At 27.2% G+C, this 11,183-nt stretch overlaps 1 protein-coding gene across 1 annotated transcript in view; it reads left to right on the top strand.

The window, feature by feature from the left end:
* LOC117173792 (gonadotropin-releasing hormone II receptor) overlaps positions 1-11,183 on the top strand; it is a 133,148-nt gene that overhangs the window by 55,982 nt on the left and 65,983 nt on the right. Inside the window, exons 6-8 of the mRNA XM_033362435.1 lie at positions 2,726-2,849; positions 2,981-3,113; positions 6,725-6,917. Of these exons, the coding sequence (XP_033218326.1) occupies positions 2,726-2,849; positions 2,981-3,113; positions 6,725-6,917 (450 nt within the window). The remainder of the gene's footprint in view (positions 1-2,725; positions 2,850-2,980; positions 3,114-6,724; positions 6,918-11,183) is intronic.

Raw genomic sequence — 11,183 nt, 5'->3', positions numbered from 1 at the left:
AAAAGTATAAATTTTCCATAAAACAATTTAATTTCAACAAAGAAAGACGACCTTTTAACAAAACACATGATTTCTTAACCAAAAATGGTATTGATTGATTGTTAGTTTCAAAAATGTATCTTCAACGAAATAGATGAACCTTCAAATAAAAAAAATAGATTATTATAATATAACATAATTATAATATTATCATTATTAATATACGTATATATATATATAATAGTATTAATATTTATATAATTTATATTTTATACATGAAATAACATAACCTCAAAATATACGCATATCAAGAGGCGCACGATCTATTCAAATCATAAGAATCGTCAGCATTGAAATTTGGAAATATTAAAATCCAGATCTCCAGAATTTATTTCAAAGCAGTTAGCTGTTAGCAGATAGATATATAAATAGAATCGACGAAGTGCTCCGACCGGCAATCGTGCATCTTCGAGTTTTCAAATTCAGAAGAGGAGAAATGGGTTGCGCGCGCAACTCAGTCGTTTACAGCGTCTCCTACTATATTCACACGGACATAGCCCTGTCATAGTATTGGACAGCATCTCGTTTCAGATCTGGGATCACTGAGCGCAGCATCGAAATCTGAAAATATTAAAATCCCAATCTCTTCATTTTATTTCAAAGCAGATAGAGATATAAATAGAACAGCCGAAGTGTTCCGACCGGCAATCGTGCACCTTCGAGTTTTCAAATTCAGAAGAGGAGAAATGGGTTGCGAGCGCAACGCAGGCATTTATATCGTCTCCTACTATATTCACACGGACATAGACGTGTCATAGTATTGGACCAAGTCTCGTTTCAGATCTGGGATCACTGATGCCCTTTGCGTTCAGCATCTGCATTTTATAATCTTCGCAGGCTCACGGCAACCCCAGTTGCATGGGTGGGAATCTTCGCGACTGCGTATTTTCTTACGCCTAAGTGCTGTGGTCCATCAGCGGTCTTGCTTGTCCAGTTGCTATGTTCAAAGGGGCCTAGCTTGAGGAACTTACACCACTAGGTCTTTACTCTTAGATCTGGAACCCGAATTTTCCTGGACTTATTTGGGCAAACTTTAAGAAACTGAAACATTAAAAACAATCTTCAGATTTTGATAAAATTTATTCAAATTCTTCAGAAATCCGAGATTTCGCAAAGTTTCTTCAGATTTATAGAAACATCCGTAGACATGGCAGCACTGCGTGAAACTGAAAGGTCTTCAAGCGATAAAAGGATAGAAAATGATTGCGCAGCGAATTCTGCTCTTGAAAAATATTAAAATGTTTATAACTTACTTTTACGTTTAAAATTATTTTTTCCCCCCTAAAAGTCGTATGGATGTCCATGTGAAGCTGTACCAACTATGCTAACCTTCCTGAAATTTCCACCTATCCTATAAGGACTGTGACGTCACGTCACAAAACTCAATATTCTCCGAAATATTTGAGTCGTTTTTTTATTTTATTATATTAACTTTTGGTTAGTAAATTGTACTATTTTAAGGAAATGGTATATTTTTATAATATTTGATTACCTTTGGCATGATGCGTAAATACAAGGCCGCACACATGCTTACAGCGCGCGCGTAGCTGCCGCGCCGGGGCAGCTAATGAATGTCGATTGGCAAAATCACCTCGCGTAACGCGGTAGTGGCGGGGGACCCTTCAGCCTTGCAATATGGAAATGTTTTCTTTTTTCGGTCTAGAAATAAGCAAGAGTTCACTTTTTAAAAAATTTTAAGTTCAAGGGTAAAAAAAATGTAAAATTTATGTTCATGATGCAACTGAGAACATTTAAAAACCAATAATTAATTAAAAAAATTAATAAAATAATTTTGAAGAATTTCGCTGATCGTAAATAACAACTGAAAATCCAACTTTTATTTTAAAAATCTTTTTTGTTTTGTTGGAAAATTAACTATTTTTTCAACGTTTTTTTAAAAATATTTTTTTAACTGCAAATTTAACTTGATCATATTTGTTTGAAGATTTATCTTCTTCAGTTAAGAATTGAACTATTTGATTATAAATTATTTTAATTACTGAGAAACTTAGTTGAAAATTCGCGTACTTTGTTAAAAAGTATTCTTTTTTAATAATACATTTATTTTGATTGAAAATAAATCTTTTTAGCTACAAATTTAACTATTTCATTTTTTGTGGTAATTTTTTAAAAAAGAAATGTATTCTTTCTAATCAAAAATCTATTGTTCTTTTTGTGTTGGAATTTTATTTCTTTGTTTTAAATGATTTTTTTACTGAAAATTTATTTTGTTTACTAAAGATCTTACTTTTCCATTTTGTATAGACATTTAATTTTTTGGGCGAAAATGCATCTGTTCGTTTGAGAATTTTACTATATCGCTGTAAATTTATTTTATTTGTTTGAAAACTGAATTTTCTGACTTAAAATTATACTATTCTATTTTTGGTACAAATCTATCCTATTTAGTTGAAAATTAATATTTTTTGTTGTAAATTTGTCTTTATTTGGTAAAAAATTAACAATTTGGTTTACAAATTCTATTAAAAACTAAAGTATCTGGTTAAAAATTTGTGTATTTTGTTAAAAATTCTTCGTCTTTGGTAGCAAATAATCTTTTTGTTTGACAATTTATGTATTTGGTTTAAAAGTGTACGTTTTCGTTAAAAAATGATTTTATTCGGTTAAAAACTTCTTTCTCTAACTTAAAAGTTAAAAATTCGATAAATCAAGATTCTTATTTCAGATAAAATACGTCGATCCTCTTTGGGATTTTTGGGAAAAGCAAGGATCCGCACCCTCAAAATGACGATAATTATTGTCCTTGTATTCTTTGTTTGTTGGACTCCATATTACGTCATGAGCCTATGGTAAAGATTTACAAAAATTACTAGTTAGAGAAATGATTTTTTATTTATTTAACAATATGATTTAGAAATGGAAAAGTGTGATTAAATTTGAATTGTAAAAAATGATCAAAGTAATAAAAAATATTGCATAGGTATTGGGTGGATAGAAGTTCTGCTGTTCAAGTTGACCAAAAAGTGCAAAGGGCCCTTTTTCTTTTCGCCTGCACAAACTCCTGCATGAATCCAATTGTTTATGGTGCTTTCAACATTCGCAACAAAAAAAAGGTATTTTGCAGAATTGATATTTTATTATCTATTATTCATCATTAATTAAAATAATTTTTAAATTAATTTTCATTGATTTATAGTAAATTTATTTTATATTCTATTATACTAAATGCTCCTTTGAAATTAAGTACAAATTACACCATAATTTCTAGTTTAACCCTTCCAGTACACACTGGGTCTTATTGACCCTGTTAGCGAATTTTAATGTCGATTTCCAGGAAAATTACTTATTATCTAGCGTATCATCCCTGAAAATATGGAAGGACCGTACTAAATTAAATGCTAAATTATGACTATGGAAACAGATGAATCTGAGAAACTTAAGATGAAATGCGTAAATCTTTAGACTAAATATTTAAGGTAGACCTGAGATCAAATACCTCTAGTCTCTTCTCGCGAGGTATAATAAAAATAAAGAGGGTGTGAGGTCAAAAAGAAAATCTTAAAAAATCTCTCGGACGTTACACCGACTTTCATCGACTACAGTTTTAGACAGTTTCTGTAGCGTGCCGAGTCAGCAGTCGTCGTTGAGAAGCAATTGAAATCGAAACATGGTCAAGGTGACCAATGTGTGTACTTAACCTCGAATTTACTAATATTTGGATTTTTCGTTTTCATCAATTATAAAAGTTTGTTAGTGAAAAAAGTGCCGAAACTGTTTATAAAGTTTGTGCAAGGGCACATGGCGACAACTAGAGAACAGAGTAAGATGTCAGCTTTGTGCTTACAAAGTAGACAGAAAGATAAAAACACAGTGTCCATCTTGCCAGCGACCAATGTGCGATGGCCAATGTAAGATCTTTTAAACCTTACAGATCACATTTGTTAGTATGCGAAACAAATAACTTTTTAACGCACAAATTAGGATTATTTTTTATTATTTATACTAAATTTGAGAGTATTTACATAAATTCTTAGCTAAAAATATTAAAAATTAAATTTTTTTGATTTTTTCAAAATTATTTTTTTTCGCGAATTGGTTTAAGTATGTTAAAAATGTTAAATACGCTTATAATACTTATAAATTACTTTAAAATACTTAAAAGTATACCTCTTAATTTTGGTTCGTTAAAAGGTCCAGTAGTTGTGAAGTTATAGACAACTAAAAAGTGAACAGGGTCATTTTTACCCAGTGTGTAGGAGATTTACGAAAAAATAGGTGTGTACTTGAAGGGTTAAATTAAGTTTTAACTTGACTAATTAGATGAAAGTGCTCTAATAATTCGTAACCATCTCTTAGTCTAAAAATAATTTAATCTGTATAATTTAATTTAACCTAAATTTTACAGAAGTCTTTTTTCTCTGTTTTTAAGAAACTGACCTCTTTTCTCATTTTTTCGCTTAAATGCGAATTAAATTAATAGAACAAATCAAGAAAAGTAATGTGCTTTTGATTGAAAAGTCTGCTATTATATTTTTGACTTGGAATTCATCTCGTTTGATTTAAGATTCTGGTCTTTGGTTAAAAATTGTATCATTTTGTTGAAAATGGAAATATTATGTTAAAATGTTATCTTTTTGCTCAAAAATTCAGCTAATTGGTTGAAAGTGGGACTAATTTCTTGAAAATCCATTTTTTTGTCAATTAATTTCCTTGGTTGAAAATTTAACTATTGCGTGTTTAGAAAATTAAATTAATAATTATTTTATTATTTATAATTTGTTTATTTATTTTACCGAAGGTAATTTTTTATTGTAGATTAATCTCGCAGGTTGCAGATTTAACTATTCCATTTTTAGAAAAGTAATTAATTAATTAGTTATTTATTAATAATTCATTAATTTTATTTAAAAATTAATTTTTTTATTGCATATTCATCTTTTTGTTTGAAAATCTAACTATTCCATTTTCAGAAAATTAATTATTTTAACATTTACATATTGTATGTTTATTAATTTGGTTAAAAATGTAACTATTTCATTTTAGGAATATTAACTAATTAAATACTTTTTTAATTATTATTTATTATATTAGTTAAAAATTAATTTTTTTAATTCATCATATTAGTTGAAAACTTATCTCTTTTGTTGAAAATTGATTTTTTAAAATGGAAAATTGATCTTTTCTAGTTGACGACTCTTGTATTTTGTCAAAAATTCAACTTTTTGGTCAAAAATTAGTCTTCTTGGTAGAAAATTCATCATTTTTAAACTAAAATTTAATTCTTTGGGTCTAAGTTAATTTAATTTAGTTTGAGGATTCAACAATTCGTTAGAAAATTAAACTGTTTGGTTGAAAACTAAGTTTTTTGTTAAATATGATTTTTTTAATTTGATGTTTTCTGTAGAAAGTTACTGCATTTCGTTGAAAATTCTTTTTTTTTAGGTCAAACATTTATAATTTTTTGGTGATAAATTCGTAGTTTTGGTTAAAAAATCAACTATTTGTTAAAAAAATCATCTTTTTATCTTATAAAAATTAAGTAATTGATTAAAAGTTGAATTAGTTCGTTAATAGTTCAGATGAACTCATTGTTTGAAAATTCTTTTTTCTTAATTTATTTTAGTTGAGAAATAATTTTTTAAACTAACAATGTAAATATTTTATTTTTGGTTGAAAATTGATATTTGTGATTGAATTATTCAGATTTGGTTGAGGATTCAATAATTTAGTAGAAAATTAAACTATTATATTGAAAATCAACTTTCTTTTTAAGGATCAAATGTTTGGGTTGAAAATGCAACCGTTTGTAAATAATTTGTCCTTTTATCTTTAAAATTTAACAACTTTGTTGAAAATTTTCATATTTTCTGTAGAAAATTAAACTTTTAAGTAAAAAATGTAATTGTTTGGCTAAAAATTCAAGTACTTGGTTAAAAGTTGAACTAGTTTGTTGAACTTTTACATTTTTTATGATTCACCTCCTTGGTTAGAAATGGATATTTCGATTGAAAATTTATCTTTTATGGATGAAAATTGATGAATATTATTAAAAATTCGTCTTTTCAGTTTAAAAAATCAACAGTTTATTAGAAAATTCTACTATTTGGCTGAAAATGAACTTTTATGATGAAAAATCAAATTTTTTGTTGAAAATTTAACTATTTAAAAAAATTTTGATATTTGGTATCCAGAAAAATTTTTCAGGATGCAGTTCTATGCAAATTTTCAAATAAATAATAACCATCCAGAAATAAAATTGTTTCAATAAATGTTATTTTAATTACAAACAATAATTAAAATTCTTTAAACGTTTGAAAGAAAATTTCTTGAAAAATAACATTTGCTAATTGTATTTTTAATGAATGTATAAATAAATTTTACTCAAAAAGAATTTCTTAATTGTTTATATTCGGCAATTTTATTATTTAGGATATTTTCAATTCGGAATTTTTATGTTTTGGAAATTTTATTTTCTGAAAGTTTACCAATTCGGGAATTTCACAGTATTGGGAATTTTATTATTAGTAAATTTTTATGTTTTGATAATTTTTTAATTCCGAGAATTTTATTAATCGGGAATTTCATACTTTTGAGCATTATATTAATTGGAAATTTTCACACTTGAAAATTTTAAAGTGTCGAGAATTTTCTTTTTCGTAATTTTTCAGTCGCCCTAAATTAATTGTTTACCATTCATTTATTAAATTAAATAAAAAATGTGCAGGAAACGACTTCACATAGGGTAATAAGTTCCGAAAAAAAAGGTTTAGGACTTCAAGCCTCTCGAGATTCCTTAAAAGGAAATCAAAGCGTGAATTTCAGCCAGCATGAAAATTTATTGACCCAAAGTCAACGTGATTCAACCAAAACAATTAAATTGACAGAATTTGGACTTGATATCTGCAATGTGGAGAAATGTAAGTGAAATAAAATATTTTCATCAAGATTTTTCTGCATTTTGAAAATCCCGAGGGGTTAACCACTATTGAATTCGAATTTTCAACCTGTTTTTGAATCCTATTGAGTTTTCTTGAATTGTTTCAATTTATGAAATTTTTTTGATGCTATGAATTATTTGTCGGTGATTTCTTTAGATCCCTTTGAATTCTATTATTTATCTACCTTCTCTTGAAACTTTCAAATTAAGTCCTAAGAGTTTCTGGTGTTTTCGGGAATTTTTTTTAATCTCTCGATTTCCATTCTTTTGAATTCTGTAATTTCATGACTTTCCTCTAATTCATTGAATTTTCTTGTATCACTCAAATTCTTTTGAATTCCTTTAAATGGTTTAAATTCATTGAATTGTGTTAAATGCCTTGAGCCTTGAATAACTTGAATTGTATTGAATTTCTTGAATTCTATGATTTTTCATGTATTCATTGAATTCTCTGAATTATTTTACTTCTCTTGTACTCTTTAAATTAATTACTTGGGATTTCTCGAATTTTCTAAATTCTCTTGAATTGTTTGAATTCTATTGACATTTAATTTACTTGAATTGTTTTCAATTTTCCTTAATTTCACCCGATATTCTAAATTTGCTTTAATTCTAATGGATAAAATGGACATTCCCTAATTTCTTTGTATTCTTTTCAATTCACTGGAAATCTTTGAAGCTCATTTAAATTTTTTGAATTCTCTCGATTGTTATTTAATTCTTTTGATTTTCCAGCTTCTCTTTAATTTCTTTAACTCTTTTGAATTCCTTAAATTTTCTTGAATTCCTTGACTTCTCTTGGATTCTCTTGAATTACTTGAATTCGTTAGATTATCCAGAATCCCTTGAATACTCTGAAATTCCTTGAATTCTCCATAATACCTTGAATTCTCCATAATTAAATAAATTCCCTAGAATTGATTGAATTTTCGGACATTCCTTGAACTATTTAGAATTCCCTGCAATTTTTTGAATTATCTGGAGTCTCTCGAATTCTTATGAATTCCTTGAATTCTCTTGATTGTCTGGAGTTTTCTTGAATACCTTGGGTGCTTGCAAATTCCTTGAAATTCATTGAATTTTCTGAAATTCTAGAATTCCTTTGAATTCCTTGAGTTATCTTGAATTAATTGAATTGACTTGAAATCGTTAAATTGTCTTAACTTCTTTGGACTTTCTTGAATTCCTGGAATTCTTTGAAATTTGTTAGATTCTCTCTCTTGAATTCTTTGAATTCTCCTGAATACCGTGAATTCTATTGAATTGCTTGAACTCCCTTCAGTTCCTTGAGTTCTCGTGGATTTTTCTGAATTCCTGGAAGTCTCTTGCATTCATTCAATTGTCTTGAATTCCTTAGATTCTCTTGAATGACTTAAATTCTTACAAATCCCAGTATTTCTTTCGAATTCATTCAAGTATGCTGAATTCCTTAAATACTCTTGAATTAATTAAATTATCTTGAATTCCTTGAATACTCTGAAAGTCCTTAAATTCTCTATAATTCCATAAATTCCTTAAAATTACTTGAATTCTCTGACATTTCTTCAATTATCTAAAATTCCTTGGATTCTTTGAAATTCCTTAAATTTTCTGAAATTCTGGAATTCACTAAATAGCTTGAATTCTCTGAATTTCTAGAATATTCTGAAACCTTGGAATTTTCTGAATTCCTTGAATTTTGTAATTTCTATTGAATTAATTGAATTCCACAAATGATTTTACGTTTCTTAAATACTAAAAATTTACTCTTTAGAATTTCTTGAATTCTTCAAATTCATTTAGATTGTTATAAATTCTGTTGACCTTCTTGAATTTTCTTTAATTCTACCCAGATGAAATGGAATTTTTTCAAACTTTATGGATTCTTTTAAACTCATTTGAATTCTTTGTATTTTCACGACTTCCATCAATTCTCTGTAATTCGTTTAATTCTATTACTTCTGTAGAATTTACTTTAATTCTCTGAATCTTCTTGTTTTCCTTGAATTTTCTTCAATACCTTAAATTCTCTGGAATTCCTTGTATTCGTCGAATTCTCTTGGATTCTTTGAACTTTTAGAATTTTTTGGAATACCTAGAATTTTCTAAATGCCTTGAAATCTTTTGTAATCCTTGAAATCTTTGAGTTCTCTGAATTATTTGCTTTTATTGAATTCCTTAAATGAATTCTACAAATCCATGAATCTTTTTTATTCTTAGAATTTCTTAAATTTTCTTAATTTTCATTATTTTAATTTTCTTTAGTCTATTGGATTCTTAGAATTCTCTTGAATCCCTTGAATTTCTTGAATTATTCTGAATTTGCTTTAGCTCCATCCGGGCGGGTTGGAATTTTCTAAATTCTATAAATTTTAAAAAAATGTTCTTAAAATATTTTAAACTCGCATGAATTCTTTAAATTCTCTTGAGTTCCTTGAACTCCTTAAATTCGTTTAAAATCCCTTGAATTCCTTGAATTCTCTCGGGTTTTTTGAATTCTCTCAAACTCCTGGAATTCCTTGAATTCTGTTAAATTCCTTGAATTCTCTTAAATCCTCTGAATTCTCTTAAATTCCTTCAATTCCATTAATTCTCTTAATTATTTTACTTCTCTCATATTACTGAAAATAATTTGTTTAAGGTTATTGAATTTTTTTATTCTGTTAATTCTTTGAAATTCTCTTGAGTCTCTTTTTCTCTGGTATTATTTAAGTTCTTTTGAATTCCTTAAATATTCTAGAATTATTCTGAATTTTCTTAAATCCCACTCGGCCACAATATAAATTTGCTTAATTCTTTGGTAACTTTTGAACTTACTTGAATTCTTGTAAAACCACTAGGTTTTTTGAAAATTCACTTTAATTTTTTTTAGTATGTTGCATTCGTGATTTCAGGTGTACATCAAAATTGATAGTGATTAACCCCTCTTTAAACATTAGGAATTATTAATATTGAGGCATTATTATTTAACATTAAGAGATTAATATAAAAAACCCTAAATAATAACCTTTTTGTCTTACAGCAGAAAATAATTTCGACACAACAGTTCTCTGAAAGAAAAAGAAGGGATAAAAATCACCCCTTATTTTCTTCAACATACAACTTTCGGACTTTCGTTTCACAACATATTTAAAAAAAAAATTGCATAATTATAATGATTTAGCCACTAAATCTGATTTTTCTATTTTAACAAAACGATACTGAAATCTGATCGAGAAAATATTCACAATAGTCTAAAATTCAAATTAAGATTTTGATCTAGTGTCTCAAAACTGGAAAAAGATTCTTCACAATTCCAAGTGAGTATTCATCAAACTTTTGTAAACAATAATTTTTTATTCTTTTTTGATAAAAATATTTGTGATATTTTTTTACTAAAGTTTACATTCTTGCTTTCTGATAGAGGAAGCTTTTTTAATTTAATGTACGTCGTTTTCAATTTTTTCAAAAATAATTTTTTTATTATACAAGGTTACCTTAAAGTTATTTAGTTTAAAGTAGAATAACGCACGATTATTTAATATTTCCAAAACTAATTTTTTTCACACATCTGAAAAGTTAGAATAAAAATATTGTTTATTTTGTTGTTAAATAAAAATTGTTGGCTGATTCTTCAATCCTCAATGGATTTTTTACTGCCGTAAGTTCGGAATTCGAATGTATTACTTGTATAGATTTTGTTAGAAAAATGTAAGGAAACAATTTTGAATTGCAAACGGGCAACAAAAAACAATAAGAGTTAATAATTTAAACAACTTTTATAAACAAATTCACTTATTTGGCCCCTATATACATAAACAAATTGGTATTTTTTACGGAATCATTAATTTTTATGTGAAGAATAAAAATAGTGCACATAAGGCTTCCATGAAACAATATTTGTCATTGTTATACATAATTTTTATAAACAAATTCACTTGTTTGGCATTTGTATGCATAGAAAATTCTTCTTCTTGTGAAGTAATTTATTTTTATATAAAGAACAAGAATAGTACCCATGATAATTCCATGAAACAACATTTAATATTTTTATAAACAATTTTTATAAACAAATTTACTTAGTTGGCACTTATATGCATAAGAATTTTTTTTTGCGGAATTATTTATTTTCGTGCGAAGAGCAAGAATAGTACACATTATAGAGTTCCATTGAGCAACATTTTTCATTGTTATACAGTCTGTCAAGTTAAAGCGTGGGTGGCTTTACTCGCAGTCGGTAAGGTGTATCGACATGATTTTGGTGTCAAAATATTAAGAAGAGCTCCCT

This window comes from Belonocnema kinseyi, chromosome 5 (genome assembly GCF_010883055.1).
Source record: "Belonocnema kinseyi isolate 2016_QV_RU_SX_M_011 chromosome 5, B_treatae_v1, whole genome shotgun sequence".
In the NCBI taxonomy this organism is placed as follows: Eukaryota; Metazoa; Arthropoda; class Insecta; order Hymenoptera; family Cynipidae; genus Belonocnema; species Belonocnema kinseyi.
This window is presented reverse-complemented; position numbering and strand designations above follow the sequence as displayed.